Consider the following 16,416-nt stretch of genomic DNA (forward strand, 5'->3'; position numbering starts at 1 on the left):
GACCTTTGGTCAGTAGCCAGTAAGAAAATGGGAGCCTCAGTCTACACTACAAGAAACTCAATTCTACCAATAACTTGAATGAGCTTTGAAAAGAATGCCAAGATCCAAATGAGAATGCCACCTGTCCAACACGTAGATTTCAGCCTTGTGAGGCCCTGAGCAGAGAAGCCAGCTACGCCACACCCAGACTTCTGACGTGCAGAAGCTGTGAGATAACAAATGGGTGTTTGTCTCAAGCTGCTGAATTTGTGGTGATTTGTTATATAGCAATAGGAACTTAATGTTCATGGTATTCCTGTCAACGCCTTCAGGAGCCACGCACGGACACCCCCTTCCCAAGGAGCAAATGACCGACAAAACTACAAAACCCACTAACATGATGGCCCATGAACATGAGTGTTTCTTGAGCCTCTATAAATAAATATAATCAGTTATGTTTAGTAGATCTTTTCCATCTTCCATCCTTTTCAAGGATTACAGAGTCTTGTAACAGAATAAACATATAGTGATCTTCATAAGGTTGCAGAATTTAAAGCTCAGAAATTTAGTTCTGGCTCTGTGTCTATCTTATATAACAATTCTCATAATTTTCCACCCATAAACCAAGGAGTTTGGCCTTAAAACCATGCATGCTATCAGGCCCAGCAGGCACCACTTCTAAGAGTCAACTCGAACAGGCAGACAGAAGGCGAGTAATCGCTGTGGCTCGCCTGCTAAGTTGCTCTGTTCACCACAAGGAGGGAACTCCATTAAATATTTAACACAATCACAACGAGAACACCCAGCAGGTGGACAACTATGATTACTTGCCCCATAGCCCTCGCAGCAAGTGCCTGACAGCACCCGGGATGAGGTTTACATCACTTTAAAGACATCCCTTTGTAGCTTCTATCAAAAGGAAGACCAACAGTTTCAAAAGGGAGATTTCAAAATAAGGATCATTCTCTTGCCGCATGTCTTCGGGCAGAGTTTCTGAGGACTTCCCAGAAGTTGTTACAAGGCAGCAAAGACACAGAAATTGGAAATCTAGTTTCTACTTTAACTGTACAGCTAAAGCAAAGCATGAGAGAATAAATTCTCTCTTATTAGCAGAAAATAGCCACTGGCATTACGAATCCCCAAACTGACAAGCTTCCCATGTTAGTTCAAACTGGAGAAGAAACTACCAATGTACACGAGAGGATGTATTGGGGTGGGCATCCACAGTTAGAGATCTGAAGAATCCACAAGATAGTCCATGAGGCGAGTCATTCCTAATGCTGCTGAACAATTTCATTCATGGAGTAGGGAACACCTCCCTACCCACTGCAACTGATCAGGAATATCTGTTTGGGCCTAAGATGAGCAAAAACTAGACTTCTATTGTATTAAGCCACAGAGATTTTGGAGTTTATCTACTACCTTAACTGATACAGTTATTTGAATGTAGGCAGCAGAGCCATGTTTGAAATATATCAGTGTAACTGGCTTTTAGCTATATGTTTTAAGGATTGGTGGGTTGCTTGGGCCTGGGCAGTGTAGCCAGCCCCTGAAATTTGATCATCCCTAATGCACCTAGATAATCTCACTCCTCGATGTCTGGATGCTCTTCTAAAGAGCCAGGTCTGCATATTGCTGGCCCCTATAGGGGAGGATATGGTGATCATCTCCCCAGGGCAGCCCAAGACCGCAGGACATGCATCTAGCCTTCATCACCTTTGCAGCTAACACCTGTTATTGTTCCTCCTCTGACTAGAAAGGAAAGACCTGGCTTTCTTGAAGACCTACAGATTATCAGATTCTTGCCACCTTCCCTTCTTTATTGTCAACAAACAATCACCCTTAACTCCCCTCTTTGGCTAGAGATTTTCCTCTTCTTTCCTGACTGTGACTCTAGAGGAAGCCAACATTGAAGTTGGCGTGTCCATAATCAAGATCTGTTGGTCTGCAGCTCTGTGTAAAGGCCCCTTCATTTAGAGAAAAGGACCTGAATCTAGCACCCACCCCCTGTCCCTGGAACTAAAAAAACTAGTCCTCAATCAGATTAATATCTTCACCTGATATTTATACAGGATTGCACGGTATACAAAATATTTATATAGAATTTTACATGTTATAATACATATGTAAGTAGTATACTCAGCTGGTGAGTGGAGCAGACAGGACAAAAAGGTAGGTCTGCTGGCCAAAAATTCATGTGCCTGCGTGGAGAGAGGAAAGACACAGTGGTGACTCTATTGCCCAGGCAGCCCCTCCACAGCTGGTCCTCCCAAGTGGCCACTCAGAAAGAGAGAATTAAATTAGAAATCAGAAGGTACAGAGTCTGTTCCATACCATGCCTTGAGGAAGCTGTGTGGCCTTAGGCAAGTCACTTCAGCTCTTCAAGTCACTGTTTCCTCACCTGTAAATTAAAGAAATCTCTAATATTTCTATTTACTGAAAGTTGATGTGTCTATAGTATGAAACCCTAGAATAAGGTCAATTACTTTTCAGTGTTCTATCCCAGGTCACTACATTGCCTGATGAATTGGGGTCCTTCTTCATGTTCAGTAAAGAGAATTCAGGTTGCCAGAATTAGCCACTAAACCATTGAGAAATTTAGGATAGATATTAGAGTTTAGCATAATTGTGTTTCTGTCAAATTTACAACCATTATGTAGACTTATGTTGAGAAAATCTGTAGGAAAAATAGGAAATGCTTTGAAAAGGATTCCCCATGCTATCTCCATGCAAATTAACACTCTTGCTAACCAGCCTCAAACTATTCAAGGAAGTCAGTGAGTGTACAGAACAAAAAAGCGAGCAATTTTCCCAGTGGAGATAACTATTGGAGATAATTCATTAATCCCAGTTTTTAAAAAATTGTTTCCTTATATACTACCACTGATAAATAACTACTCAGTTATGACTACTGGGAAAAATTATGAACCCACGTGCCAGACTCAAGAAGAGAGGGCTCAAACCTTTGCGGGAAGACAACACAGTTCTAAAAGGTGCCCTCGTCTCTAGGATGATTCTAGAATTAGTTTTAGTAAAAGGATGAAGCAATTCCATTTTGTCATGGTACTTTTTTATCTTGAGGAAAATACTTAATACATTCATGAAAAATATTATCTGAAATGGCTGTCTTTATCTTATGATCTACACCATCTTACATCAGCCTTTGCAGGAAGACGGTTCAAGCCTCTTAGCCTCTTGTGGGAGCGCTGTTTCATTCATTATTAACATAAACAGCTGACACCTGTCACTGAGGCAAAATATACTTGAGAAGGGAGGAAGCCTAAACAGATAAATAATTTTGCTTTTCCTGTGTGATACATCCCACACACACACACACACACACACACAACACAACATACACACACAATTGTAGGACATATCTACTAAATGCCTGTAGGTAGGCAGAGCTCTCTCTCTCACCTCCATCCGCATTGGTTAATTCCTTTCCAATTTCCCCTCCCCCAGCATGAGAAGGGAAATGTAAAGTAAGTTTAAATTCCGGTACCATGCAAAGAGAACATGTAAAAATCATGGTATAATACATCTTCAGATTTGCATTTAAAATCTGGCATTAGCTGTGGCAGACTGAAAGCATTTTAGGTGGAAGGCCAAGAAGGAATGATGGTCTAGGTACACGCTTTATTTTATCATAGGGGAGAAAGTGATTTCATAAATAGTCACTGCTTAACTTTCCACAGTTTACAGTCTGCAGACATCATTGCTTCTAACTACCAGATAAGGGCATGAAATTTTTTATGCCAAATCCCGCAGAAATAACTGTTGCATTTTTGCTAGAGAGTCCATATTCTTCTTTTTTATAGATCAGTGGGGCAGGCTGCCTTACTGGCATGGACTGTAAGTGTGAAGAAAAATGTAAAATGGCTGTATCACTAATCAGGAAGAGATGTGGTAAGAGCCTGCCTGTAGACATAAGGATACAGTATATTCAAGCTCACTATATTGTATTAGCAAGAAGTATTCTTGAGATGTTAATTTTCATAAGAAACAAAGAGCAATGATTGGATAAGAATTTTTCATTCCCTGATAAAGGTGAAGAGGCCTGCAGCCTATGACCCAGCATGTCATTCTCCTAGGTATAGATGCTACAAAAACTCTTGCACGTGTGCACTTAGAGACATGGACTAGAATGTCCTTGGCAGTTATGTATGTAACAGCAAAACTCTGAATCCAAATGCCCATCAACACTACAGTGGGTAAATAAAGTGAGGTTTATTCATACAATGGAATACTTTGCAGCAGTGAAAATAAATGAATGAATTATAAATTCATGTGACTCAAGAACATACGTTGAAAGAAAAAGCAAGCCACAGAAGAATATATACAGTATAATTCAATTTATATAAAGTTCAGAGATATGCAAAATATAACAATATATTGGGCAGAGATTCAAACATATGTGATGAAACTATATAGAGAAGCAAAAGAATGTTAAGTTCAAATTATGATAGTGGTTACCTCTGTGGTGGAAATAAACGAGATGGGATTAGAGAACATCAATATAAGGATTCAAAAGTCATGATCACATTCTTTTTCTTAAACTGGGTGGTGGGTATTCACTGTATCATGTTTGTTATACCTTTATATATGTCTTGTGAACCAACTTTTAAAAATGGTGTAATTTGTTGATTCTTTTTGCTTCCCCAGAATTTGACTTCATGGTCCAAAGCTAAGAGCAGAATAACAGCGATCCATACCAAATTTAGTGCTATAATTTGTGGTAGGAATCAATCACTATCCCTCAACATCTAATCTAACATGCTGACTGTGTAACAATGAATTAGCAATTAATGATTTTTCTGCATAGCAAGTCTTTCAGTTTGTTCAGCTATTATTGATGTTAATAATAGAATACTGAGAGCATGTCTTCATAAAATTGTGGGTATAGAAATCTGTTGTTCAGTATTCTCTCTCTAAAATCAAGGAGAAAAGAAACATAGCAAAAGGCAAAACTTCATAAAATCAGTCCTAACCTGCTTGCAATGCTAATGTATATAAATATTGACATCCATAAATCATTTCCACTCTGCCAGTCACAGAACCAAGGTTGTGGTGTTCTTCCTTACTGGAGAAGAACTAAAGAAACTTTGGACTGTGTACTTTCCCAAGGAAGGTAACTCAAAGTTCAGAAGTCACGTATCAGAACTGAGGAGAGCTAGCAGGTGGTCAGCACTGAGATAGCTAAGGTAACATGCTGGAGAGATGCCCCAGCCAGACTGGGAGTTCAGGAAAGTATTTCCAGGGTAGGAGCAACTCAGCCAGACACTCAAGAATGAAGAGAAAATACACAGAGGACGTAGCCTGGGGGAAGAGAGTTCCAGGCAGCTACAGAGAAGTGGTGAGTTTGGGGAATTTAAAATTTCCCTGCAGAGATTTGCAAAGATGATCCGACTGAAGTTCTAAATTAGACTTAGATTCCAGCCTCCCCACCATCGTTGTGTCCCACTCCAGACACTGGAGATGGTACAGGGCAGGATTAAGAGTAAGGGCTGGGAGTCTGAGACAATCCTTGTCTGTCTCCAGAGTCAAAGACCAACCCTCAATTTTTGTAAAATGGGGATGATGACGCCTACCTCTTAGTGTTGCACAGATTAGATGTTCCGTTCTGGTTACTAATCTATCTTCTGCTCTGTAGCCAGTGTGATCTTTCTAAAATACAACTCCTGCTTCTCCCCCATTTAAAACTCAGCTACCGGTTCTCCATGGCCCACGATAAATGCTCAAATCTCTTAACACGGCTTTCAAAGTCTTTCAGCGAACCGTCCCCTGTGTCCCTCTCCAGCCTCGTTAACTCACCTCAGTTCCCCAGCCCGCCCTGCTTTCTCAGCTTTCCCTGAACACACGTCTCCTCACCCTTCTTCCCCTCAAACTCCTGTACTCTTCAGATCATAGCCTGGCAATCTAGAATAGGACACTTGTAATGTATTGAACACACACACATACAGAACTTTGATAAGTTCATGTGAATTTATCTGGATGATATTCTATACTACCTTAGAATTTTAACTACTGCAAGTCAGAATCTATATTGTTTTAATATATTCTGCGTATCAGCACAATGTGCCTATATTACTAACGTTAAACAATAATACCAACCAATTTACTGTTTCTTGGGAGCAATTTTTAAAAATATAGTAGTTGTTCTAACTTCTATAAGGGAAATAACCATGTTATATACACATTTTTATTATTAAATATTTCATGGTTTAATATAAATGATAAATATAAAATAAGTTTAATATAAAATGTACATGGGTACATTTAATACATGAGTACATGTATATGGGTACATTTAATATAAAGTGTACCCAATCATAAAAAAGCCTCAGACTAATACATAATAAATAGCCATTTTGCCACAAATCAGAGTAGAGATAGGAAGTTTTCCTGTCAACAGTAGGCAATGCTAAAAATCAGATCACAGGGGAAAGATGCAAAAGAATTGCCAGTAAACTTAAGGGTCATTGTCAATCTGTATGATGTCCCTTTTTTGCTTCAACCAGCAAGCCATCAATAGTGTGACAATTGAACCATAGGACTGCAACCAGAGGACTCCTCTTACCTCAGCATCAAAGCGAGGATCCTGGTAGGCATCACTGATGTTCACTGGAAGGCCAGTAGAAGCCACTAGCTCGGCAATGCTGTTATTTATTAGCCAGTCAGAGTATGATGATTTCTCCATGCTTTCTTTGAAGCTATCAGAACACCATGGCAGGAAGTAAGAAAAAAGAGAAACATAAGTTGGCTTGAAAGCAAACCCTGTAAAACTACACTCATAGCAAGATTGTCTATCCTCACTAAGAAAGGATAAGTGACTTTATTTACAAAATAATGGCGAGGTAATTATCAGTAGCTACTTCAAAAAGACTTACCTGCTATAATGTCAAATAATCAAATCCATAGGTAGAAATGATAGGTTCTCTATGATCCAGAGAGCAACTCTAGGTTGTATTTAGGCCCCAAAGCAGGCAGACATAAAGTAGAAAATCAGGTAATGACCAAAATTGACGATAGGAGGCCGACACAGAAGCATAATAAATTCCACTGACATCCCCCACCCACCCGCCTTAAGTGAGTAGACTAGATGTTTGGTACCAGGAAAGATTAAATCCAAGAGTGGGGAAAAATCAGGAAATAAATTGAGAATTTACAAAATTTTAAATGTAGCAAAAGAGTACATCTAGACTACAGGTAATCTTAGTAATTACGTAACAATTTTTGCAGTCTCAGAGTATGTTTCTTGACAAAAACACAATTCCAACTTGCAAAATCTCACTGGAAAGACCGTTTTAACTCTACTGACCCCTAACATTAATAATTTAAATTATATCCATATTCAATTTGAACAGGGAATTTTATGCTAAATGATTTTGTGAACTTTCTCCTGTATCATTTTCACTACAAACATCAAATTTATAGAAATGCTATAAGTATTAGTAAGATTCCCCACTCCTTCCCTCCCTTCCATCTTTTCTTCCCCAGGTACACATTGAGCACTGCACAAATGCAAAATTGAGTAATGTTCAAATTAGCATTATCAAGGAAAATTTTCATGGAGGATGTTAGATTTGTGGCTTGACAGGTAATAACCGAAATTACGTGAATGAATACAAGTATACTAGGGTAATATCTTCCAAACTACATTCCGTGGAACCCTGGGTTCCATGAGATGTTAAAGAGTATACTACAGCAAGAAGAATAATAACTCTATCGACTTTCTAATCTAAATTGCATTATATGTAAGAAAAACACTAAACACTGTACATAGTCATTGTTATTAGGCAATAATATGCCTGTATGGAATTTGTGCCATACTGAGAATGCTAAGAACTGGCATGGAGAGGCCACCAGATGCATGACTGAGTGGGAAGCATAGGCATTATTTGCCATCATTAATATATTTCATCTGTAATGATTGCTGGTTTGTGTCTAATAAGCTCAACATATATTTATGACGTTATTCATCCCTTATTGTTTATTAAACATTACTAATACATAAACTTATTCTCTATGGATCTCTGGCTGAAAAATGGAAGTTTTAATAAAAAGCTGAGGCTTGTAGTTCTCATACGGTGCCTAAATCAAAGGAAAAAGACTGAAGACTTCAAAGGTACGATGAAGCCTTTATTTTCTAAAACAAAGGAACATCAACAAAGTCCACGTTTTATTTTCTCTTTGCTATATTGTACCTGTGAGAAGTGAAACTTTATGTTGTGCTGCAATGAAGGCAAAATATAGGAAGAACCATGATAATGCACCTGATATGAGGGTCCAACTTAATGAAGTCATCTCTAAGTTTATAAAAGGGTGTGACTGAATGCTGACCATTTCTTCAGGGATTAATTGATCTGTCAATTCCTTTTGTGCTGTCGGTGTACTTTATTCCACGCTACAATTTTTCTTAAGTTCTGTGATAAAATAGTGTGGAATGTGCCGACCTAGTGTGTGGTGGGAGGAAGAGCTGCAGGGGGACCCTGGGGATGAGTCTGGGCAGGAACCTGAGAAAGAAACATTTGGGAGAGGGGCAGGCAGGGAGGGACTAAGGAAGGAATCAGTTTTATTAACAAGTGTCAAAAATATTTAAGCTAGATCTTTTAGGATGGGCAAGAGTTCAGCAAGGAGAGACTGGAGGGGTGAGGAGGAAAGCACTGATGGAAGACGGAACAGCAGGAGCAAAAGACACAAACGAAACAGAGTACAAGGGTGTGTTCTTGGAACATGGAGTAATCCCCACTGATGGGAGCACAGGATACACACTGTGGGGAATAAAACTGAAAAGGGGGCAGGGTGTAAAGACGAAGACTTTGACCAAGGAGCTGAGACCTTAGTTATAGGCAATGGGGAGCTGATTAAGAGTATTGAGCAGGGAAATGACATGAGTTGAGCTGTGATTTTAGGAAGCTTAATCCAGGGACAATGAGCAAGGAGAACTGGCTAAGAGAGACTGAAGGTGGGGAGAGGTCCTGGTAGACCAGTGAAGTTACGCAGGCGGAGGTGAGGATGCCGGCCCCTCAAGAGGAACTGCAGAAGATTCCCCAGGCCTTCGTGGGCAGACAGCAGTGGCTTACATTTTGTTCCTGTGTGCCTCGCACTATTAGCAGAAGGGAGTTGTGTTGAAGAGTTGGGAGATGGGGAAAGATAGATATTCTGTGAGTCTGGAACCCGTTATCCATTGTTGAAAATCCAGGACCAGAACTCATATCGAGTCTTCAGCACTGAAAATACTAATACAGAGTTGAGATCATCTTAGGATAATAAAATGGATGAGATCACTCAGAGAAAGAATATATAGGGAAATCCATATTTAGGGGAAGAAGGAGAAGAAAGACAGTAATAAAGGGGGACAGGATAAAGAGAAGAAAGAAAAAAGACAAAACAAATTTATCATCACCCATGGTGGGCCAAGGGCCAAGCCAGATGCTTTACCTAATTTGTTTTGTCCTCACATAACTTCTATGAGATGGGTATGATTCTCTACATTTTACAGCTCAGAAAACTGAGGCTCAGAGATGCTAATTAACTTTCCCGAGTGGAGATAGGACTTTCAGCTAAAATGTGACTCCAAAGCCCCAAATTAGTCATTATTCTGCTGCCTCTCTGGGAAGGAGTCAGTGGGTAGAAGCAGAGCAAGAACATAGGTTCTCAGCTAAAGAAAAGAAGGGACGGCCAGTCAACCTCATAGAGAGTTTCAGGAAGATTCTGCGGATAATAAACACTTCAGTCTGAGACTGCAGTCAAGGAGGGGGGAAGAAAAAACATTGAGTTTGATAATCCAGAGCTTTAGGTCTCTCCTTACAGAATTCCCAGCGAAGATGATGATGGAAACACTTACTGAGCAGGGGCTCCAGAAACACTCATTCTAAATCTAAAACATGCTTAGAATCTGGTCTAGTTCAGGCTGCGTATATACTGAAATCACTCTAGGGTTGTTGAACAATGTAAGAGGATAGACTATGTGCAAGGCACTGTACACAGGCGCTGTAGAGGTGGTTTCTAGAAAGTATAAGCCATGGCCTCTGCCCTCATGGAGCTTGCCATCTAGTTGGAGAGATGACAAATAAACACACTGAAATTTAAACAATGCACAGTTTAAATGCCTAGTTCAAATTTCAAAGGAAAAATTTGTCGTATGGCTGTATTGACCAGTTGCCAAGTCAATTGTACAAATCATGAATGCAGAAGAATTCCAGGGAGAGAGAAACCATTTCAGGGGCTGTAATCTAGCTAAGGCCTCAGAGAGGAGCTGAGATTTGAACTGACCTATAGCAGCAATAGTGCAAACAGATTTTCTGAAAACGACCTCTCCGTTTCTTCGGTTTAACGTTGCACAGGTACATAAATTAAGGCCCAGGGTGACAGAATGCCCAGAGAGACAGTCAGGAAGGTCGATTTGTCACTCTTAGTATTTGAATCACATTCTGGCTTTTGTACCAGTTTAATCTTCCAAATCCTACTATTCTACTGTAATGCAGAATCACGACGCTGAGTTAGAGCTTTCAAACCCTTGCCTCTTTTCTTAAAAAAAAAAAAAAAAAAGGTAATTTTGTTTTATGATTAAGACCATAGATTTTGGAGCCAGACATAACTGATTCAAATGCCTATTTTGACACTTCCTACAAAGTGATCTCAGGCAAGTTATTTACACTTCATCTATAAAATGGGTATAATATTACTACTTAGACAGTTATTGTACAGAATAAGCTAATAATTTATGCAAGTCCTTGGCATATTATCAAGCCCATAGTAAACATTTTTTAAAATTACTAACTTTTTAACAATGTCAAAAGTAAATTCTGCATGTGACAGAATCTCTTTGTACATTTCAGCAATGTGGTGTTGTGAATTTAATCACAGAGGAAAGGGCCCAAATTATTTGTGCTTCTTGAAGGACACATCTGGCTTAAAGGATCAGTTCTTTCATTAAGGTGGGTCAACTCCCTCTGATTTATGAGGGCCCTTTTATTCTGCGTGGTTACCTCCCTTTTGATTGATTGTTATTGGAACAGAATATGGTAAGATGATGGACACAGCCACGTACAGTTGTGCAGGTTTTGCCCTGCAGAGGGGTGCCCTATAAAAGAGATGAACAGGGGCTGAAATCTAGCCTAGTTACACACATTGCCTTGGAGCTGCATCCATCTAAAGAGAGTACCTTTTTCTAATTCTCACAGAGACCCTGTATGGGCTGACAATGGCCCTGCTTCAATCTCTTCTTTAACACATCTGACAAATGGGCATCTAATATCAAATTGAATGCCTTCAGTGACAGAGAACTCATTACCTAGCAAAATACTCCATTCCATTCTGTAGCAGCTCAATATGCTTTCTAATCACTATCATCCTTTGCTCCCAGTCCTATGGTTTGTAGCCACAGAGCATGAATCTATTTACCTAACAGCCCTTGAAATATTTGACAATAAATTAACTTGTTCCCCATAGTCTTCCACCTAAAATCATTCTTTTCCAACCTATCTCCAATTCCTTCAGCTACTCTTCTTGTGGCCTGCCTTCCTTATTCTCACCATCCCAGTCTTAGATGTGCGCCTGCTGGTTAATAGTCCTCCTGAGTATGAAAGCCAGTCCAGAACAGGACTGAGCAGGGGGCCCTGAGCAGGATGAAGGTGGGATGACCACCTCCTTTATTCCAGATCCTTTTCCCACCAACAAAAGTCAGGATTGATAGTTCTTAATGGATCTTAATTTTTTATAGGTTTTTAGAATTAATATCTAAAGTTGAATTAACCAATTTCCTAGAGCCCAAAAAGTCACACAAGAGATATCAAAGGCCAAAACATCCAACACTAAGATTTTCAGTTTGGGCTGGAACCAAGATAAGGAGCATCTCTGCAGTTTGGAAACACATCTATAATTTGATTACTCTGCAGCTTGTGAGTACAAATGAGATTATGTCAGCTCAGTGGATCTTAGCTGCCATGTGCATAATTGCAAAATCACAGATACCTCCAAGTCCTCTCCCCACCCCTCGTCAAGCTCACTGCTTGGAAGGAGGCTGGACACTGGCTCCCAGAGGACCAAAGCTTCATGGAATATGGGAAGAATACTCTCTCCCAAGCTCTGCCTAGTATTTTGGTCCCTAGGTCCTAATGCCATATTACTTGTGTCTACATCGTCACAAGTTTCCTCATTAAACAACCCCTTTAGCATCTGCTCATACCCCTCTTTGTACAGGCAGAGGATAGGGCTGGGCTGACCATCCACGTACAGATGGGCTCCTGTGTGTCAACTCTTTCTTTCAGCAAAAAGAAAAAGACTCTTATGAATCATCTCATGCAAGCGGATGTCTGGCAGGAGAGCTGGGTATGTGTGTATGTTGGCAAGACACAACGCACAACAATGCATAATAGAGAGAAGATAAAGGGCTTAGAATTCTTGACAACATTCATTTGTTGTTGAAAACTAAAGGTTGGTTGAGAAACCATTCAAATGTTTCCCAAAGTTTTTTTTTAAACAAATCAACTTATTGTCCATATTTAACAGCGTTTCACATTCAAGTCATAACACTATTTTGACCTTGCTGTGGGGATGTTCCAAAAAATTCTAACTTAAAGAAAAAAAACAACACAGCAGACAAAAAAAAATAAAAGTCTGAGAAAAGTAAAATAATATTATGGACACTTAAACTTCACTGAAACTTCCTTAAAAAGTAAAAATTAACTATTTAATAGCTTGTTTTAACTCTTTAAAAAGCAGACCTCCCTAAGATCAAGATTTGTTTAAAATAACAAGTAAATTGTAAACAAATCTTTTAGCTTGTTATTTTCTCAGAACCAGGTGCATGGAAAGTTGTAGGTTTTTAAGTGAGTTTCCTGCAGAGCTGCAGGGCAGATTCTTCTTCCTCAGTGGTGTCTTGCTTCCAGTGTAAGACTCACACTGACTTCAAAGAGAGCTTCATGAGCTCAAATATATTGACCATGGAGGGATAAAAGAAAATTGCTCTATTACAGAAAACACTTAATTCCTGAAATGAGGCTGTCCCTGAAGTGAAGGCCAGTGAGGTAGATATAAACCTCAGGGTTGACAAGTTGCAGAGTAGTGTAGCAGAGAAATTGATACAAGTAAAGCAAAACAAAACAAAATAAAACACCCAGGACAAGTAACTTCACCATCTTCAATTGTCTGAGAAGCCTATCTTAGCTAAAGGTTCAAACACAGAAAACCGTATGAAAATAAACTTAAGACTATGTTTTAGAATTAATTCTCAAAACAAGTCTCTAAATTAGAAGACAAAATATCTGAATAAAATAATGTTAATCATTAGACTGTGTCTGTTTTGATGTTTTTGTTCACTAGAGACTCCCAAGACTTCACTCTTTCAAGAATGACCATTGGTTGGGCCCCTACTAAGTGCTGGATAGTAGTAGGGTGAATCTTGCATGAGTTGATCAGTAAGGGTCTTTTCCTTTTTGCTGAAAGGAGGTGGCACATAGGAACCCATCTGTGTGTGGATGGTCAGCTCAGCCCTGCCGCTATCTATACAGAGAGGAGTATGGGCAGAAGCTAGAGAGGCCACACCTTCAGGGAGCTCACAAACAATGACAATGGATTGTAATAAACACCCTAATATAAGGATGTACAAGAAACTATGGGAACAGAGAAAAGAAGGGTCAGTTCTTTTTTGGTTGGAAATTTTATTTGGGGAACCACTTCACAAAGGAAGTTGGTCCAAACTGGTCTTTATAAGAGTTCTTCTGGCAGAGAAAGAAGATAAAAACAATTCAGACAAAACCACAGCATGAGTAAAGCTTTAGAATTTTGAGGTTTTCTGTATTGATATGATAAATAGTAGAGCTAAAATTTAGGATACATGGTGGAAGAGGCCAACCAATATATTATGTGATTCCATGCACATACTTTATAACCACAACCACATATATACTGATGATTCCCGCATCTGTATCAGCAGCACCTGAGTCCTGAGTTCCCTACGCATATATACAAACACTTTCTGGACACTTCCTCCTGGTTATCACCATGCACCTCAAATTCAACATTTTCAAGACTGAACTAACACGCTCTCTTTGATGTGATAACAATCATTAATGAAAACTGTGACCCTTAACTAAAAATATATCACTGGGTTAAGAACAGAAGTTTCAACATAGACACACCATCTATTTTCTCATTGTCAAGTAATGATAGTCAACTGCTCTTCTGACAGCTTGAGTGTTATATGGTGGGGGTAGGATTCAGAGAGCCAAAGAGTCAGGAACTCAAGAACTCTTTAGGATAGATACTTCTTTTCTATGCTTTGCAAACAAAAACTGATTTTTGATCTACAGGTTGCGCCTGGTACTATTTGCCATTTGCTTCATTGACTAGAGATCACTCTGAACTTTGGTTCACAAAGAGAAACACCATTCCTTACTTTTTATTCTCAAGTAAGCCCGTCTATCCCTGGGCCCTTCCTGAAGGCCTCGAGCTGTGCAACATTATTTGAAGTTGTCTTTCAATTAGGAGATTAAGAAACTAAGTCAATACCAGTGGGACTCAAAGCTAGGACCCCAGCAGGAGAGTCTCAACCACCTGGGAGTGGGAGGTTGATAATCTCCCACTGGCTTCAGTATATCTTTGAAGGTTACCAAACAAGTCTTTTAGTCATAAAAAGTAATGGGAGAGAGTGTAATTAGCAAGCAGAACCAGGCTGCCAGTTCTTTCACTGTGGAATATGCACTAAATTGCAGAAGTTCCTGAAGCTTATCATGATCTGTTAATGGACTTGCCTTTAAGGTCTTGTCTGAGGACACTTCATTACATTCTTATTTCTCTCATTTTAAGCATTCTGTGCCATCAGAAATTAAGACATGACAACCAAAGAACACATTTTCTATCCTTCATTTCCTCAAGTTGTCCAATTAGAATGAGATTTATCACCCTAAGGAGTGGGTGTCACTTGGGGAAGAGTCTTGTGACTCTCAGATGGGTGTCAGATGGCACTGTGAGAGTGGCTGGTATCTACAGTTTAGCATTATATAGTGACAACTGGTTGGTTTCACAGCCAAGCAAATCTGGAGGGGGTTTTGTTATCTTATTCCAACATTTCCTAGCTGTGAGACTACAGATAAAATTTTAATAACTCTGATTCTTAGTTTCCATAATGGAAAATAAAAGAAATAAAATTCATTTTATAGGGCTGTTTTGAAGATACAATAATATACTGTTGAAGAATACATGGTACATAGAAAGCTCTCAATAAATATCAGTTCCTTATATCTCAAAGATTTTTCTTTTATTAAAAACTCTAAGGTGAGACACGCTCTGTTCAACTGCTTAACTCCTGGGAGGCAGTAGAGATGTTTTTGACTGTGGCATCCTCGTCAAATTTGGAGAGGTGCTGAAGAGAAAATGTGCTAGTTGGCAACATTGTTGATAATAGAGCACATAGTTAAAATTCTATCCTGCTAGATATTTCAAGTAGCCCCACCACATCTCTCTTTGGGGGATGCTGTGGCCACCTCCATCCATCTGCTCTGGACTGAGAGCATGCCTTCCCAACAAGTTCTAGGCATCTACACAGCAAGAACGGAGAATTGGATCCAACGTGTTAAAATATTAACTAAAATATGTTAAATGAGAGACCTACAAAAGCAAGAGAGTCAAACATAAAAACCAATCGTTACGGCTTCTAAGTTGCCATAATTCTGTTTACTGCATAGCATCAATCAAAGGGACGGCTGACCTACATAGGTTACTTTATTATGTTTGATCTCAGTACTCATTCATGTGCCTTGTCATTCATGGAACATTTTTATAGCTTTCATTCTCCTCTGTGACAGTTTTACTAGAGTGGCAAGCCCAATGATCTGAAATAAATAGGGATAATGAGAGGTTATGTCTTTCATTTGAGTCTTCATGTTCAAAGACAGGAAAAAGAAAAAATAGAAATAATGTATATTTAAGAGGTGAAGGTTAGATGCTTGGGAAATATGTTTCCTTGAGTTTCTTAAGATTTTGGAAGATATAAAACTTCATTACAAATATTTCCTCTCCTTCGTTGATGTTTAGTTCTTACAACTACATCATGCAAAGGGGGCATGGACACATACACCACTAGTGCAATGGAGGGTATTTATTAAATAGGGTTATTTGGTGAGAAAAACATGCAAACCCATGGTTCCCTAAGAGGTGTGCTTAGGTTAGGCATTAAGTGTTTCAGTGGAAACATCCCAACCTCATAATATACTCCGTATATTTTTAGGGAAAGGAGGCAGGAAATAGCTAGGTGACTGTAACAATGGAGCTCCTTGGTAAAGAAATGGCCTTGGTACCAAGATGGAGCCTCAGAGTTCAGTCTCTGGTACCAGTCTTGTCTTCCAATGAGCTAACTCAGCCTGCTGGGCCACCTCCCTGATAAACAACTGACGGGGTAGAAATGAGCCTCCAGGGCCATCTGGATTTCTT

General features: G+C 39.4%; 1 protein-coding gene across 1 annotated transcript in view; it reads right to left on the reverse strand.

Moving 5' to 3' along the window:
- Positions 1–16,416, reverse strand: part of LOC131410855 (dual 3',5'-cyclic-AMP and -GMP phosphodiesterase 11A) — a 247,374-nt gene that overhangs the window by 183,560 nt on the left and 47,398 nt on the right. The window contains exon 4 of the mRNA XM_058549318.1: positions 6,560–6,692. Within this exon, the coding sequence (XP_058405301.1) occupies positions 6,560–6,692 (133 nt within the window). The remainder of the gene's footprint in view (positions 1–6,559; positions 6,693–16,416) is intronic.

The sequence above is a fragment of the Diceros bicornis genome, chromosome 10 (assembly GCF_020826845.1).
Source record: "Diceros bicornis minor isolate mBicDic1 chromosome 10, mDicBic1.mat.cur, whole genome shotgun sequence".
Taxonomy (NCBI): Eukaryota; Metazoa; Chordata; class Mammalia; order Perissodactyla; family Rhinocerotidae; genus Diceros; species Diceros bicornis.